Source organism: Ursus arctos, unplaced genomic scaffold (assembly GCF_023065955.2).
Source record: "Ursus arctos isolate Adak ecotype North America unplaced genomic scaffold, UrsArc2.0 scaffold_8, whole genome shotgun sequence".
Taxonomy (NCBI): domain Eukaryota; kingdom Metazoa; phylum Chordata; class Mammalia; order Carnivora; family Ursidae; genus Ursus; species Ursus arctos.
Genome location: NW_026623100.1, coordinates 28,273,726 through 28,292,666, shown reverse-complemented (window position 1 = coordinate 28,292,666; position 18,941 = coordinate 28,273,726). Strand labels below are relative to the sequence as shown.

At 38.7% G+C, this 18,941-nt stretch overlaps 1 protein-coding gene across 1 annotated transcript; it reads left to right on the top strand.

The window, feature by feature from the left end:
• Nucleotides 1–406: 406 nt before the first annotated feature.
• Nucleotides 407–14,054, top strand: CCT4 (chaperonin containing TCP1 subunit 4). The gene is made up of 14 exons (XM_026485056.4): nt 407–712; nt 3,097–3,149; nt 4,119–4,208; nt 5,152–5,260; nt 5,874–6,016; nt 7,082–7,203; nt 7,642–7,774; nt 8,825–8,964; nt 10,596–10,692; nt 10,773–10,883; nt 10,974–11,104; nt 11,268–11,502; nt 13,485–13,598; nt 13,850–14,054. Exons 1-14 carry the CDS (start codon nt 586–588, stop codon nt 13,862–13,864), a joined length of 1,620 nt encoding a protein of 539 aa, XP_026340841.1. The 5' UTR covers nt 407–585; the 3' UTR covers nt 13,865–14,054.
• The last annotated feature ends 4,887 nt before the right edge of the window (nt 14,055–18,941 follow it).

The following is an 18,941-nucleotide window of genomic DNA, read 5'->3' as shown; positions in this document are numbered from 1 at the left end:
TATCAATCAATAGGAGACATTCAACACTAACGCCAAATGAGAACACACACCCACCCCAAACCTCTCTCTTCCACCTCTTTCAAAATGAACAAAACTGAACAGAATACAACGCTAAGCGGCCCAGCAAAAACCGGCTCAGCCACGCCCGTTCAGGAGTGATCCGAGAACCCACAACACCTCGTAGACGCGTCGGGTTTGAATTAACGGAAGGGACCTCACGGCCGAGGACAGTGCAGTGGGCGATGTGGGTGCCCAACACCCGCCTTTAAAATCATGGGTTGTTCTGTCTGCCTCGCAAGCGTCCTCCCCCAGCGTGCCTCCACCCCGGGGCCGGGGCCAACACTCCCAGTGAACCCCCAGCTCCCTGCTACAGCTACCTCAACCGGCGCGCGGCGGGCAGCCTGCTACGTCATGTCAGCGCCGCGCCGCTTGGCAGGCCCCCTCTCCACCCCCTCCTCCCGCCGCCCGCGCTGCTTTCTGGAAGCTTCGTGAAGGCGGTGGGCACCTTCCGTTACTTCCCGTGGCCGGCTGGAATCCGGGTCCATCCGTCCTTCCCGAGCCAACGCAGACCCAGCTAAGTTTGCCATGCCCGAGAACGCGGCACCCCGAAGTGGGGCGCCCGCCGGAGGTGCCGGCGGCCGCAGCAAAAGCGCCTATCAGGATCGTGACAAGCCGGCCCAGATCCGCTTCAGCAACATCTCCGCGGCCAAAGGTATCGCTCCCTGAGTCTGACCCGAGACCGTGCGGGGTCGAGCTCGGTCGAGCTCTGCACTCGCATTCTGAACTTAGGTGGTTAAAGCTCATTTTCTGTTACTTGAGAAGATTTTGTCCTTCCAGGGATAGCAGCCCTGTGGAGGGAACTTGACTGTTTTCTGCCGGTAATTCCCAACGCCAAGTATGGAGACCTTTGGGCTGGCCCTATTCTGGGTCTTAGACGCCCGTCATTTTTCATCCTCGGTCGCTCATCACGCTTCGGGAGAAAGATGCTGAGGACCGCACGTAGCGGTCCCATGGGATCCGACACCTGAGCACTGTCGCTTATCTGCTTATTGGTTCCACTGGTAGAATGTTGTTTGCAGATCTTAGAAAAATATCATTTAAAGAAGCTCTCGGCGCAACTAATGAAATGAGTTGGGTAAACCTCGCGCTTACGTTGGGGCGGGGCCCTTTGTATTGGGCTGTGGGGAAGACTCACCCGTCTTGATCGGCCATATGGAAAGCTAGGTTGTGCTTTCATGTTCTCCCTGCATGTGCAACCAAACACAAGCAAGTCTAGGGATACGGACGATTTATTGGTGGTTCGTTTTTTTGTAGAATAGTTTGGTATATGATAGAAATGAAAACCTAATTACCATTCTCTGTTACCATTACTGAGTGGCTTTGTGACCTTCGGACTTTCAGCTAACGTTTCCTCAACCATAAAATTGAGGAAAGTGTTAGCTTTGGGGGGGGGGGGGTTGGGAGAATTAAGAGTAGTTGAGACAGAAGAGTCTGGAAGGAAAAATGAGGACGAAGGCTTAGAGATCTTAGCTGATGAGTATTGAAATACAGTGAGTATTTTATTACAGTTAGAGAATAAAGTGCAAGAAGACATGAGAGGTGAGATTGGAAGGGTAGGATGGGGCCAAATCTTGAAGGTCCTGGTGAGCAGAGGCCACGTGAAATTATCTGTGAACCTGACCTATTTAAATGAGAACTCAGAACAAAGGGGCACAACTAGTCTTTCCAAGTCAGACAAAACCTAGCAAACTTGATAGAGAAAAGTTGCTTTAGTTTAGGTGCATTTTCAGTTTAATTCAGGGATCCAGTTTTTTATTTAGATGTTATCCCCAAAAAGTGCCCCCCCAAAATCGGTTGATCATGTAAAAACCATATACACACAGAAAAGCAGTATTAGTTCTAGTACTCTTCACGAGTCCTTTAACAGACCCTTCTGTGTGCCACACAGTATCTTAAACATCAGACACTTTTGGATATGTAAGCAGTCTAAAATCTTTTATTTTTTGGATAGGGTGTGTTTTCCTAACTACTTCATGTAGATGAATGTGAAGGCATTCTTAAAGTGAATTGGTCTGCTTGTAGAATCATGGCCCTGTCGGTCCACTGAAATCACCTGAAAGCATAATATTGACTGGATAATTAGGAATAGCAGTCCAAAACTATGAAACAAATAGTAAATAATTTTTAATTATAGCAATTTTTTTTCCTTAAGATCTTTTTGTATGATTTACTTAGTAAAGGGGGAAGTATACTGGTTGTGGAGTATACAATGATTAGGGCACAGTCTCAGCCCTGTGTATATGGGGTGAGGTGGTATGTGAGGAAGGGGAAGGTCTAGTTATTTGTCCTGGGCTTCTTAAAGAAAAGGGGATTTGACTTGAGTGTTCATCAAATCCAGTTTCCCTTAACTGGACCAATAAAACAGAACCAGTCTTAGGGAAGTTAATAAGAATACGTGACTTTGGAATGGTAGACTGTATATCCAAAGATGTTTCATAATGTACCAGTGATGACTGAAAGCTAGGGTTTTTGTTTGGGTTAAGGTTTGGGGTTTTTGTTTTGGTTTATTTGGTGGCAGGGTGGAGGGTGTCCAAGGGTGTTTTACTGTGGGCCATCTTTGTACCAGCTTCACATTGGTGGACAAGTCTATGCCTTCAGAAGTTACACTCTATAATTAGGGGAGACAGAATAGACAAATGAGGGGAATTATATAGTAGCAAATCTTGCCTCTCCTGTTGCTGCTTGTGTTCTTTTAAGCAATGAAGAAAAGAACGCAGTCTCCATTCTGAGCTCATAACTACTTATTTATTGTGCTTACTTTGATATTTAAAGGAAGATTAGGTAAATCCTCAAAATTTATTCTACCATAGGCAGGGCACAGATATTATGTACAGTGACTTTAACAACAAAAGGTGAAGTGTCATACCATTAAAGGAATAAATTTTTGTGTTTCCAGTAGATTATTATTAGACAATGAATTTTCTTTAATGGACGCAGTAAATAGTTGTACACCATATCCTAATAAGGACAGATGATTATTTGAGAGGAGAAATACTTTGCTTTTTTTAAAGGGGTCTTGATTTCTTCTGTTTACAGCTGTTGCTGATGCTATTAGAACAAGCCTTGGACCAAAAGGAATGGATAAAATGGTAAAAAACCGAATTATTCATTACATACGAGTGCTACTGTCCGCACTGCAGAATCTCGGTAGAGGGTTAAGGTAGTGCTGCTTAAAGAGTAAAAAATGTTATATTTTGAGAGTTTAGAAGAATAATAGATTTTGGGGGGGTGAACAGGACTTAAATATAATTCATATTTTTTAAATGATTTTTAAACAATGAAAGTACATACACAAAAGTAGTTACCTTTTGTGTTGTTACATGGAAAGTAGAGTAAGGCTATAGGTAAACGCTTGAGTTTGGTGTTCCTTATTGATATAACTGTGACCCAACATGGGTCTGTAGAATTTCACTTGTTCCTCTAGTGTGATTGACTGGTAGCATAAAACATTTCCGTGCATTCCCGTAACGTTTGAGAAATACACCCTCAAAATCAGTGCTAGTTAACATCCAGATGAGAGAGAAAGAATATGAAGGATTGTCTGGATGATACGCAAATTATTATTCCCTCTGGATATTTTAAAATCTGTCCCTGCTAATAATGCTGTTTACCCTTTGTGGAAAATACTAAGACGTAAGTTCCCATATTGACTGGAAGATTGCATTCACTATGTTTCTGGTGCTTTTTTGGAGATCCGTGGTAATCATTTATTATGGAAATGAACCCAATAATGTTAGTAATTCTTCATGGTGTTATTTCTGCGTTGTGTTGTATGTGCGTGTCTAGATTTCTTTCACTTTCAAACAAATGAAAAAATAGCTGGAGTAAAGCCAAGTATTTGCACTTGTAAAGCTAGACTGTTGCTGCATATTTCTTATGTCATTAATATTAATGTAAGGGAAGAGAATTTGAAATTAAGCACAGTTATAAGCTGTGCAAACATAAACTAACTTCTCTACTAAGAAGCTTTAAAATTAGTAGAGCTTTTAGGGTGTCATAATGCTGAGTAAAGAACAATTTTTGAAATACAGCTTTTTTTAAAAAACGTAACTTTACAGATTCAAGATGGAAAAGGCGATGTGACCATTACAAATGATGGAGCCACCATTCTGAAACAAATGCAGGTGTTACATCCAGCAGCCAGAATGGTAAGTATAATTTTAGATGAGGTTGTTTTCTTTTTTTAAGTGTATTGCTTGATATTTATAAACAATTAAATTTGTTTTATTTGATCACATTGTATTATTTAAGCATTGTGAATTCTTTTTCTCTGTGTTAAACAGGCATGTTTTTAGGATACGTTGTGTGCCTAACTAACATTGTGCTCTTCAGTGCAGGGTTGTAATAAAACATGAATCTCCTTGTCCACAGGAATGTGCTGTATAGTTGAGGAAGAAGAAGATAAAAATATGAAATGGCTTAAATTATTAGTTCAGTGGGTGTCAGTTGGAAGAGAGCAATGTAATCTTAATTGTGTGCAAAATCACGTGTCTACACTTAAACACTGGGGTTTATTAAAAACAGTTACCATTTCAGCTAAGTGTGATGATGAGTCCAGTATCAAGTGAGAAGTCACCATATCTGCAAAAAGAAATTCCTGTCAAAAAGTTATGTTTGATTATGTAAAGATGACTTTTGAAATGAATCAGTTTATGCTTATACAGGGTCAATTCAGATAAATTTCCAAGGGACTCCAAACTGACACTTCTCTCTTACAGAATGCCCCATTTTTTAGCTTCCAAGTTTATAGGGTACCTGTGGTGCAACATCATTTATACTTTCTGACAGGAACTTTTAACAGTTGGGAAGAAAAAAATGTATAACCCATAGTCTGAACCAGAAGCCATAACATAGATTTTTATAGAGAGTATATGAGCAGAATTTTGTGTCACAAATACATCAGTCACTTTAAAATGACACTCAAAAATAAATAAAATGAAACCCAAGAATTCAAGAATTATATTGAATCTTACAGTGTTGATAATAAGCAAATTTTTTTTGACACTGATACAAGGGCCATTCATTTTATATCTCATGTTACTGGGTCCTCATGTTTCTCACTGAGCAACTTAGCATGTTCTGTTTACTTAGCTGGTGGAGCTGTCTAAGGCACAAGATATAGAAGCAGGAGATGGCACCACATCAGTGGTCATCATTGCTGGCTCTCTCTTAGATTCCTGTACCAAGCTTCTTCAGAAAGGTAGGTAGGACATAGGACATGTTTTATTACTAAATAAAGCCCAAAAGTTATTAAGTAATAGATTTGATATTTCATTTGGAATAACTGATTTTATTATAGGAATTTTTAGGTTAAATTTTGATGTGTTTATCATACAAATAAGAAAATTTTTTCTGTTTCTTTTCTTTATCTCTCCCCCCCCCCCCCCCCCGCGCCCCATCAGGCTTCATTTTGAATGGAACTTGATAAAATTTTACTTTTCTAAAATAAGTTGTGGTGGTGCTAATCTTAGGCTGTAGTTGAGAATGGTGATTTGGGAGAGGTAGTATGGGTTCTTGTTGTGGTAAATAGTGATTAACCATAGTGGAGACTTTGCAGTCACTTACTCTATTTCTTACCTAGATTTTTGGTGTTTTGAAAAGTATAAATATCAAGAGCGCAGAATTGATTGTTCTAAATTAATGGAAATAAATTATTAACCATAATAGTAGTTAAGGTTGTTCAAGCTATTTTATTTATAACTGAAGCCTAAGTTAATTTAGATCATTTAAAAATTATGGCTACTTAGAAATTATAATGAGTAATGTCATGTGTAGTTTATGTGTTACAATAACTAAATTTTAACAAACGACAGGGATTCATCCGACCATCATTTCTGAGTCATTCCAGAAGGCTTTGGAAAAGGGTATAGAAATCTTGACTGACATGTCTCGACCTGTGGAACTAAGTGACAGAGAAACTTTATTAAATAGTGCTACCACTTCACTGAACTCTAAGGTGAGACCAGTACTCAGGGATCATTGTAAAATTACTTTTTAAAGCTTGTTAAGAATTGTAACTCTTAGGTTGTGATTTTTGATGCTATACAGTTCATAAATGTTAGGTCTGGAGTGTCTAAGTAAGTGAGGTAATTTGTATAACTGAATTAGTTCACGTCAAATTTCTTCCTTCAGGGCTGTCAAGTAAACTGTATGCCCATTTTACTGATGGGAAAATAGATCTAATGAAGTTAAGTAACTAATCTAAAACCTATCAGTAAGGGATAAGTGGAGATTGGCACTCAGGACAGGTTTGCCCATCCATGGTTCCTCTTAACTAATAATGCTGCTTTTTTTAGTTTTCAAATTTAAAGCATTGATTTTTTTTAAAATTTTTTGCAAACTTAATGTTCTTGTTTTCTCTCATGTCCTGTGTCACCCCTCCCCATTTTTTTCATCAGCATTATATTAATATATTCATCTTCTTTCAGTGTTACATGGATAGTGTTAGTGACATAGATGATATTGATAATCTAATATAGACAGAATAGCAGGGTTAACAAGCATTGATCATAGAGTCTAGACTGCTTGGGTTTAGTACTGGGCTCATCACTTGACTAAGCTCTGTGGTTCTTTGAATTTCTTCATCTGAAGATTGAACGGTTATGTAAATGTGTAAAGGGCTAATAAGACCACTGTCTCGCATACAGTAAGTGCTTAGTGTTAGTCACTAGTTATTTCTATTAGCCCATCGGTATTAGGGGTGCACATATATAGCATTTGCTCACAAAATCATTTTAGATAAGAAACATCTACATATAATTTGATTTTTGGATTTTCTATAGAATTAGTATCTAGGCAGTCCTTTCTACTAGGTTAATAAAATAGGAAAGAAGCCTACGTATTTTGTGCCCTTGGTGGCTGATACCCTGAGTGGAGAAGACAGTTTGTATGGAATGTTGTCTCATGTTCCCACTCTCCCCATCACCCCAAAAAAGTGGTTAAGATTACTTCTTGAAGATCTTTGTCATTAAACAACTAGGATTTTTTCTATTGTGAAACTGACTTATTTTTTTAATTCTAGGTTGTCTCTCAGTATTCAAGTCTGCTTTCTCCAATGAGTGTAAATGCAGTGATGAAAGTGATTGACCCAGCCACCGCTACTAGTGTAGATCTTAGAGACATTAAAATTGTTAAGAAACTTGGGTAAGCATTTCTAATTATAATTTTAATAAAAATTAATCTAAAGGGACACCTGGGTGGCTCAGTCTATTAGGTGTCTGCCTTTAGCTCAGGTCATGATCCCCGGGTCCTGGGATTGAGTCCTGCATAAGGCTCCCTGCTTAGGGAGGAGCCTGCCGCTCCCCCTGCCTGTGAGCTCTCTGTCTCTGATAAATAAATAAAGAAATCTTATTTAAAAATTAATCTAAGAACTTGTATTAACGTGGGAATCTCAAGAATTTGTTTATATTCCATTATGATGGCTAGGTGGTAGTGTGATCAAAGAAGTTCAGGAATTGGGGCACTAATAAATGTGAGACTGACTCACATTTTATTGGACAGATGATTTTTAATGTTAGCAACCTATTAAACTCACAGATTTCCACCCTCTGTTAACTGTCTCCTTGTTTTCTTTTTTCTTAGTGGGACAATTGATGATTGTGAGCTGGTGGAAGGGCTGGTACTTACTCAAAAGGTGGCAAATTCTGGCATAACCAGAGTTGAAAAGGCTAAAATCGGGCTTATTCAGTTTTGCTTATCTGCTCCCAAAACAGATGTAAGTAAAACCAAATGAAATTGGTTCCTTGTTTGTGTGTGTAGCTTTCTCATAGCTCGGACCTTTGTGTTCAATATTATAAAAATAGAAGATAGTGATACTAGTGATAAAGATCATAGATTTCAAAAGAATTAGTAAGATTGAGACAAAAGTAGAAATTGTTGGATGCCAGATTTGACAAATCTATGGCTTCAGTAGTCTGTCACTGAAATTGAGTATTGGCTTCATAGATGAAGGCAAATAACAGTAGGGGCACTGTGTATGAAATAATAAAAATACGTTATTTAAAAGTTGCAGTGTAAGTGGAATTTTCAGTTTCTTTGTAGGTTTCTGAGAAACCTCCATCATATAGCAGCAGGCAGATCTTTTGTCCTACATTTGCACAAATGAAAGTTGAAACCAGCTTACTATTTATACTCTAAAGAAATGTTTTTAAAGGTATTTTCATATATTTTATTCGGGAAGTGTTATTTCCAAAAAGGAGTGGTTGATCTTATCACGTTGCTCAGATTTGCTCTCCTTTTACATTGTATTGGCGTACAGGTTTCCTGTTGAGTCATGTGTTTCCCAAAAGTTCAACCCATAGAAAAAATAATGCTGTTTTATTCACCTTTGATTAACAAGATTTGTCCCTGGTACCTCCTTTCAGCATACCAGTTTTTATAACAAGCCATTGAGTTAAAAGGATGCAACTGAAATTATTTCAGTAATGCATATATTTGTGTGAAGGAAATTGACATATTCAAGAACTAGGATAACCATTTTATAATTACCAAAAATGTGCTTGTAAAGAAATATAAATCAGACAGCAAGGTGTATAGGTGAAAGTTAAAGACCTGAGTTAAGATTGGTGTATATTCATTTTCCTAGACCTTTTCTATGTATGCCTCTATAATTTATTAGATATGATTTTGGTTGAATTTACATGCTACATAATACTTTCATTAAAAGTCTGTCCTTTTCACTTAAAAACTCTTGAAATGAAAAAAAAAATACCACAAAACTCTTAATGCAACTTATTAGTGGGATTTTTTTTTTCTCTCTCAACAGATGGATAATCAAATAGTAGTTTCTGACTATGTCCAGATGGACCGTGTGCTGCGGGAGGAGAGAGCCTATATTCTCAATTTAGTGAAGCAAATTAAAAAAACAGGATGTAATGTCCTTCTCATACAGAAGTCTATTCTGAGGTATGGGGCTATTTATTTTGTTCACCTTTTAATGACTAATTTGGATCCTCTAGCAATTTTTTAAGAAACATTTGGAGTGGGTAGAAATCTAGAATGGATCTCCATTTTTGGACATCATTGTATTCTGATAAATCCGCTAGAGTGAGTTCTCTTCCCATTGTGATGATTTAAATGTGCAGGATATACAGTTGACCCTTGAACAACTCAGGTTTGAACTGTGTGGGTCCACTTACATGTGGATTTATTTTTATAGTACAGTACTATGAATGTATTTTACTCATGGTTTTTAGGTTATATTTATTTAAATAATCTCTCCACCCAAATTAGGGCTCCAACTCATGACCCTGAGATCGAGAGTTGCATATTCTAGGGGCGTCTGGGTGGCTCAGTTGTTAAGCATCTGCCTTCGGCTCAGGTCATGATCCCAGGGTCCTGGGATCAAGCCCTGCATCAGGCTCCCTGCTCAGCGGGAAGCCTGCTTCTCCCTCTCCCACTCCCCCTGCTTGTGTTCCCTCTCTCTTTGTGTCTCTCTCTGTCCAATAAATAAATAAAATCTTTTTTTAAAAAATTTGCATATTCTTCCAAGTAAGCCAGCCAGGACTCCCTCCTCTTGGTTTTCTTAACGTTTTCTTTTCTCTAGCTTTATTATAAGAATACAGCATAAAATACATGTAACATACAAAATACTGGATAACTATTATCAGTGAGGCTTTGGTCAGCAGGTTATTAGTCAAGTTTTTGGGAAGTCAAAAATCGTATGCGTGTTTTTGGCTGGAGAGTGCCCCTAACTCAAGCATTGTTCCAGAGTCAATTGTATGTTTTTTCTAGACCAAGATCCTATATATCAAACAAATGGAATGCTTTGTTTTTGAAAAGGTAAGTTTGGTCTAGAATTGATGAGCTAGCTGAAGGAGGCATTTATTTAAAGGTCCATGAAATTGCTTGCTTGAAATTTAGAAGTTCTTTTGAGGGGAATGTAGTTCATGGATCAGAAGAATTTTCCAAAGTTTGAACTGATCCCTTTTTTTTCATTCAGTGTTTTCTTCTAGTAAGTAGACACATTCCCTTGTATTCTGGTAGTATTAGGCCAGAAAGTACTGTGGGCGATTATTTTATGTAGAAACCTGAATGAAGAGTTTGATTACCTGGTTCTACTAAGTCACTTTGTAGCTAGTGACCCTAAGTAAACTTCTCAATTTAATTAGCTTATCTGTAGCACAGGGATAGTAATATCTACCCTTCCAGTGTCACAGGGTTGTCAGGAGGTTTGTTCCAGATAAGTTGTGAGAAAGTGTAAATTCGTGGAGTCTTGAATTGATTATACTTCTAAATTCATGAAATATCAATAAAGTTTTAATTATCAAAGTTAAACTAATAAAAACTATGACAATAATTTTTATTGTGTCCTTTACAAATAGTGTTGCTGGGGTGCATTTTAATATTATCCGTTGGAAATCCTCAAGGAGTTTTGAGCTCATAAACTTGGTCAACTAAATTTAAAGTGTCTTCCTCTACAGATAATTTGAGTTATTTATCATTTAAACAATAATAAAATGAAAAGCTTAAAAAGTAGTTGAACAGCAAATTTTTTTTATTCTATCATTGACCTAATCACTGATTTTGTATTTTAGAGATGCTCTTAGTGATCTTGCATTACATTTTCTGAACAAAATGAAGATTATGGTGGTTAAGGATATTGAAAGAGAAGACATCGAATTCATTTGTAAGGTAAAATATTCCTATCTTCTGTGTGAGAATATCCAATAATCAAATGTTGTCTTAATCTGTGGGTTTGATATTTTTCCCAGACAATTGGAACCAAGCCAGTTGCTCATATTGACCAATTCACTGCTGACATGCTGGGATCAGCTGAGTTAGCTGAGGAGGTCAATTTAAATGGTTCTGGCAAACTGCTCAAGGTAACAGTATTGTAATACAGCTTTTATTTACCTGGGTTATTTGTTTTAACCCTTATTTCAAATACCTAATTTGGAGTCTGTTTACTAAAGATTACAGGCTGTACAAGTCCTGGAAAAACAGTTACAATTGTTGTTCGTGGATCTAACAAATTGGTGATTGAGGAAGCCGAGCGCTCCATTCATGATGCCCTATGTGTTATTCGCTGTTTAGTGAAGAAGAGGTAATATAAGTTACCAAGTAACATTTTGAACATTAAAATTTCTATGCTTTGACTATTTTTATTATTTATTTATACCTTATTTATTATAAGGTATATTTAGTAAGTTATTAAAAATAGCTTTCTGTTGGATAAAATAAGCTTAAAATGTATTTGTGAATTTCAGAGCTCTTATTGCAGGAGGTGGTGCTCCAGAGATAGAATTGGCTCTGCGGTTAACTGAATATTCACGAACATTGAGTGGCATGGAATCCTACTGCGTTCGTGCTTTTGCAGATGCTATGGAAGTCATTCCATCTACACTAGCTGAAAATGCTGGCCTGAATCCCATTTCTACAGTAACAGAACTAAGAAACCGGCATGCCCAAGGAGAAAAAACTACTGGCATTAATGTCCGAAAGGTAATAATTTAGTCTTCAATTATTGCAGAAATGAAAATGTTAAAAACTTCATAATTGTTGAATGAAAAGCTTTTTTTTTTTTTTTTTTGGTGGGCAGCGAAGTAAGATTTATTGAGCTTTAGAAAGTTTATTGAACGGTAGAGTACAAAGCTCCCAAAGAGGGAGGGGACCCGAAAGGTTGCCCGCATGAAAAGCTTCTTAATTAAAAGTAATCTTGGAGGGGGGCATCTGGGTGGCTCAGTTAATTAAACGTCTGACTCCTGATTTTGGCTCAGGTCATGATATGATTTTGGCTCAGGTCATGATATCAGGGTCACGGGATCCAGCCCTGTGTTGGACTCCCAGCTCAGTGGGGAGTTTGCTCTCCCTCTGCCCCTATGCCCCTATGCCCCGTGCTTGCTCGCTCAAATAAATAAAATTTTTTTTTAAAGTAATCTTGGGTTTAGGGGTGCCTGGCTGGCTCAGTCAGAAGAGTGTATGACTCTTAACCTCCAGGTCATGAATTTAAAGTCCCACATTAGGTGTAGAGATTGCCTTAAAAAAAAAAAGGTAATCTCGGATCCAAATAAGAGAACTGCAGGTTAACTAATTTATGCCATTAAGAATGAAGAGGTCTTAAGTGAAAAGTATTATTTGTTCATTACTGTGCTACCTATTGATTGTGTAACTCTTAGTGAGTTACTTAGTCTGTGCTTCAGTTTCCTCAGTGTAAAAACAGGGACAATTAATAGTTCCCTCAAATGCCTGCTGTGAGGATTAAATGTTATTACCAGCTAGAAGGCTCTTGCTAAGTTGCCTGGCATAGAGTAAACATTACATAAATATTATTAATCATTGTTGCTGTTGTGGCCAGTAGCATAGTATAGTTGTGTAGGGTAAACACGTACAACAGTAATAATCTCCCCTATTGTATTAGTGCTTTATTAATGTCTCCTTTTATTAAAGAGACAAATAATACATAATGGAAAATAACTGACAATCCAAGGTAATATTTTTTGAATGATACACAACTCCAAAGGAAGGGCATTTCCTGGTTTGGGAAAGCTTTATGAAGGTGCAGCTTTGATTGGTAAGGGACGAGGAAATTTCACGTGGGGAAACAAATGTTTTATAGGTGAAAGGAACCAAGAAATTACTCGTTTTGTCTAGAGGGCTTATGTTGGTAATACATAGTGGACTTTAAGGTTGGAAAGCTCCCCTAAGAGCTAGAATGAGGAGACCTTTGAGTATTGGGGCAGTTATGGGGGAGGTTTTTTTGTTTTTATTCCAGTAGTTGGGAGCTACTGTTTTTTTAACCCAGAGGCTAAGATGATGAAAAAGTATTTTGAGGAGGGAAGACTGGAGGCATGGTTGCCTGTTATGGCCATCACTGACAGTGCACAAACAACTTGAAGGTGGGATCTGAGAGAGATCGAAAGGCAGGGCCGACCAGATTGGCCATATTCAGAATTAGGGTCCAGGGATGATTTGAGCATTAAAGATCTTTTAAAAAAAAAATTTTTTTTTTTTAAGATTTTATTTATTTGACAGAGACAGATGGCCAGCGAGAGAGAAGACAAGCAGGGGGAGTGGGAGAGGAAGAAGCAGGCTCCCAGTGGAGGAGCCTAATGTGGGGCTCAATCCCGGAACGCTGGGATCACGCCCTGAGCCGAAGGCAGACGCATAACGACTGCGCCACCTAGGCGCCCCAAAATCTTAAAATTTTTAATTAGTGTGATTACCTAATTTTTGCCTGGGTATTTTTAAGTTAAAGATAATTAGGAGTTGTTTTGGGGTTAGGATTGGGTAAATCTAACAATTCGGTTTTTCAGATTTTAGTTAAATAGAACCTATGATATGGAGAAGAGCTTAGTAGAGCATATTTTACTTTTGACTAGAACAAGGGAAAACTAGGTTCGAAAGGTCTTGTGTCATACTGGCAACAGTGTAGTTGGTGAGGTGTGTAATTACAGATGCTAAAAGCAATTTGTGCTCTTTGGCAGGGTGGTATTTCCAACATTTTGGAGGAACTGGTTGTCCAGCCTTTGTTGGTTTCAGTCAGTGCACTGACTCTAGCAACTGAAACCGTTCGGAGCATTCTGAAAATTGACGATGTGGTAAGTATTTCCCTACAGGGTCAAAAAGGTGTTTGTTTGTTTTGTTTTTTGGTTTTTTTTTTTTTTTTTAAGAGTTTTGGGAGGGGAGCAGGGTGGTAAATGTTACTGTGTTGATCATCAAGGTGGTAACAGTTCATACTTTTTAGTCTATTCTCACTTCTAAAAATAGGATTTGGTAATTGCCCAAAACCGCTTTGATCGTAAAAATTCTGTCATTACAAGTTGTGGAACTCAAGTTTTTTTCTTGTCAGGTAAACACTCGGTAATTGGATAAACACTGGCCGACTGGCACCACTGTGGCCACTAGTAGTGCATCTGGAGTGGAAGATCACCTTGGTGTTCCTTGCTGTTTGGAAGATTGTTTCCTTTGTGAATTCCTGGGCCTGGCAAGTTGGCACTTGCTTGAACTTGTATTGACAAAACTTAATTAAAATATTAAATGTTCAGGTTCAAAAAGCAGATTAATTTATTGGCCCTTCTCCCCCAACATACAGTTACTTCTGATATTCTTTTTTTTTTTTTTTTAAGATTTTATTTATTTATTTGACAGAGAGAGAGATAGCCAGTGAGAGAGGGAACACAAGCAGGGGGAGTGGGAGAGGAAGAAGCAGGCTCCCATCGGAGAAGCCTGATGTGGGGCTCGATCCCAGAACGCTGGGATCACGCCCTGAGCCAAAGGCAGACGCTTAACAACTGAGCCACCCAGGCGCCCCTACTTCTGATATTCTTGAAAAACCTATGTAAGAAGAGAAAAAAATGAATTCACATTTGCCTGTTGACTTTCTTAGGTCTCAATCCTGAATGCTTTAAATTTTGTGGGTTTTGTTGTTTTGTTTTGTTTTTTAACAGAGGTATTGAGAATTTTTAAATGGCCCAATATGCTCATCACCCTGATAAATCCCCATTTACACAAAAATATCAAAGTGATATATATATATGCTATTTTTAAAGTTAACAGTACAGGGGGCACCTGGGTGGCTCAGTTGGTTAAGTGTCTGACTGGCTCAGGTCATGATCTCAGGGTTGTGAGATGGAGCCCCGTGTCAGGCTCTGTGGGGAGTCTGCTCGGGATTCTCTCTCCCTCTCCCCCTGCATGAGCGTGTGTGCTTTCGCATTCTTTTTCTCTCAAATAAAATCTTTTTTAAAAAAGTTAACAGTACAGGAGATACTAAGTAAAAAAATGAGAAGTTCCCTCTACCCTATCATCCCAATCCTTTCCTTCAAGAATATGACCATTATTGTGTTAATTGGGATTCCTTTTACAAATAAAACTATATGCGTATATGTAGCAAATCTTACACATAGGAATTCTTAATATGTCAGTTCAGTGGTTCGGAACCTCTTTATTGTCTCTCTCCTAATACAAGCATCATCTATTGACAGGAATTGCTTAAGATCTCCAAACTAGTCTCTTTCTCGCTTCCTTCCAATCAGTTCTGCACACTCTAGCTAGTGATTTTTTTTTTTTAATTTGTTAGGCACAAGTTTTCATGGCTACTGACTGCCTTTGGATAAAGGCCAGACCTTTGATGTGGACTATAAATTGGGCCTATGCATTCTGGTACACTCAGCCTACCATCTCCTGGCCTGTATTTCACAAGGAGTATTATGAAAACAACAAAAGCTCATTTGTGAAGAAATAATTTCAGCCAACCAGTCAGAAGTTTCTTTTGCATCTGACAAGTAGTTAATAAGTAAATAATTTGGTAAGTGGTAAGTCTTACTGTGTTTAGATGGCTATTTTCTGGATTATCTGGAATTCAGTAATTCCAGTTTACTCATTTTAATGGATATTAGCTTACTGTAAAATACACTTTTAAGCTGCTATAAAATGAAGTACATTCTAAAAATTTTAAGTCAAAATACTGTAATCCAAATGATTTATATTTGAATTTATCCATTACTCAGCACAAGGTTTGTAGGCCATATCTAAGTAGTAGAAATTATTTATATAACAAAATTCTTAAAGGGAACTCTTCCAAGGAAATGTTTCTTACTCGTTTTTCTGTTAAATTTGTTTTGATGTAAATTAAACCACTAACCACTTTGTGTAGTAGGTTTGACTCAGGTTTTACAACAGTTTAGGAAATAATCTAAGCCAGTCTGTTTTAGGGAATGGGAGACCAAATGAGACTGCTCTAAAAGAGGTTTTTGTATAGTTCTAAAACAAGAGGAAATGCATCTTGTTAAATATTTAAAAGGTGTGCTTTTTAATAATGAGAAGGGATGGTATTGTGCCCTAATGGGGCAGAGGTTTTGCATACTTGTTTTTCTCGAGTGCTATTTATTGCTAACCCTTAACTTTTTATTATGAAAATTTTCAAATACATAAAAATGTTAAAAGAACAGCGTGAACATTAAATACCCTCCGCCTGACTTAACATTTTTGCCATATAGTCAGTTCTGTAAATGACATCCCTAATAATCGTGATAATGCAGAATTGTGCAATAGAAACCATAGGACTTAGAGGAGAAATGTGGTTAAGGGCACAACACTCAACATCAGGAACAAATGAAAGAAACCTAGTAGAAACTGATCTACATGTGTTAAATGGTTAAGAAATACATACTACATTAAATATGCCACTTGAGAAACACCTAAAGCTTGCTTTGCAGTGGATATTTTAAGATGCAGCTGTCATTGCAAAGTGGTAGGAGGAGGGTTATCTGAACATGACCAAGTTGTAACACCTGTGTGGATGGGTGTAGCTTAACAGTGATTTGATGTAACAGCATATATTGAGGGTTTGTGTGTTTTGCATGTTATTAGGCAGTTTAGTTCAGCTGGGTGCATTTTTCTTGTGTTCACCTTTTTCTAAGGAAATCACAAGCAAGTTTGAAATTAGCATTTTGCTCAAGTTGTTTACTTGCCGCTTTAAGATTTCTCTTGACATTTTTACTATCATGTGTCTTAAGTGTGGATCCCTTTGAGTTTTTTTGGCCTTGGAGATACAGATTATTTTTCCAGTGGTCTTGCTCAGTTGAGATAGGGATCAAAGTTCAGAATGACTAAGGTGGCTAGAAGTTGGACAAAGTACTACAAGAGAAAACTTGTAGTGTGGAGGAGTAGAGTCTTGAGTTCTTGGCTGAGTATTTATTTTTCTATGGGAGGGGGGAAGTAAAGTTCTAGCATCCATGGAACAACCACTGGAAAGTAGTAGACCAGAGTTTACAAAGGGCCAGGAATAGTTCAGTAGAGCCTACAGAAGGCTATTATTGCCTTAGTTTTGAGGCTAAATGAGTTCTACAATAAAAATTGCTCTCGCAATGCCTGGGTGGCTCAGTCGGTTAAGTGTCTGCCTTTGGCTCTGGTCATGATCCCGGAGTCCTGGGATCAAACCCGGAATTGGACTCCCTGCTCAGCCGGGAGTCTGCTTCTCCCTCTCCCCCTGCCCCTCCCCTCACTGTGCTTGCTCTCTCAAATAAATAAAATCTTTAAAAAAACAAGGAAAATTCTTCCAGTGTTCGGAAACTATTATCTTATTCAGCACTTCCAAAGGAACAGACTGCTTAAATACACAATATGGGTGAAGTAAAAACAAAAGAAACTAGTACACTGAGCAAAAAAATCTGAAAGCAAAAAGAGTACATACTGTATGAGTCCATGTATATGAAGTTCTAGAACAGCCAAAGGGATGGAATGGGGGATAGGCTGGGAGGGCACAAGAGATCTTTCTGGGATGATGGAAATGTTCTTTATCTTTTTTTGTTTCAAATTTTTATTTAAATTCTAGTTAACATACAGTGTAATACTGGTTTCAGGAGTAGAGTTTAGTGATTCATCGGTTACATATAACACCCAGTGCTCATCATAACGAGTGCCCTCTTTAATACCCATCACCCATTTAGCCCATCCCCCACCCACCTCCCTCCATCAATCCTCAGTTCGTTCTCTATCGTTAAGAGTCTCTTATGGTTTGCTTTCCTCTGTCTCTTTTTTTTTTCCTTCCCGTATGTTCATCTGTTTTGTTTCTTAAATTCCACATATGAGTGAAATCATGGTATCTGTCTTTCTCTGCAAATGTTCTATATCTTTATAGTGGTACGATTTCATGAGTGTACGCATTTGTCAAAACTCATCCAACTATGCATTTAAGATCTGTTCACTTCACCGTGTATGTTACATCTCAATACAAAAGTACAAAAACGATTCTTCCCCTGATGTAGGATTTGTTATTTTGTTCTTGTAGCACTATCTGTCCATTTCTGCTCTACATACTTTGCAGCTATATCATTAGATATCTGCAAATATAGAATATTGTTGGTGAATGGAAACTTTTCTGCTCTTCTACACACACACACACACACACACACACACACACACAATGTGTCCTCCACACTCATTCCTTCTAATCTTCCATTTGCAGTGCTTCAGCATGTAGGGCTGTCTTGCTGTTTTGGGGTCAGGCTTACACCAAATCCCAAGAAGGGCACATGTGGCCACAGAACCATCTGCATGTGAATTAACTAGAAGTCCCTACTCTGGTCACTTAGGGCATCCATACATCGTGAGCTTCTGGCTTTGGCTTCTACTCGGAATCAAGCCAGTATCTGTTCAAGTAGGCAAAACAAGTCTCAGCCAAAACAAAGAACAGCCTGAAGTAGGTGGGGAAATGGGGGATTTTGCAGGTGCTCACATTCCAGCCCATTGTCCAAGAAAGGCTTGATAAACAGGGCTCAGGGTTGCCTGGCTGGCTCAGTCAGTAGAGCATGTGACTCTAGATCTGAGAGTCCTGAGTTCAATCTCCATGATGGGTCTGAAGCTTGGTTAAAAAAAAAGATTAGGGGCGCCTGGGTGGCACAGCGGTCAAGCGTCTGCCTTCGGCGCAGGGCGTGATCCCGGCGTTCTGGGATCCAGCCCCACATCAGGCTCCTCCGCTATGAGCCTGCTTCTTCCTCTTCCACTCCCCCTGACTGTGTTCCCGCTCTCTCTCTGGCTGTCTCTATCTCTGTCGAATACATAAAATCTTTTTAAAAAAACGATTAAAAAAGAAAAAGGGCTCAGACCGCACAGGTTCTAGGCAGCGCGCGCTGCATACTTTAACTTTATGGTGACGATGGCTGGTTGTAGGGCTAGTGGTGGGAGGAGGCTGAAGGACAGGGAGAAGGTAAAAGCAGCCTCAGCCTGAGGTAGTAGGGACTTAGCAGGTGGTTGAGACTGCACCACAGCCACATGATGTAGAGGGAAGTCGCCATTTGAAACGCCCAAATCCTGAGTGGGAAGCTGTTGATGGGGTGAGGTGGAGATGGGGTGTGTCTGTGGTTACTGTGGGGCGCTTGCACACTTCAACCCAACCACCGTAAAGTTGATGGACCCAAACACAAACGCCCGGTTCATACACC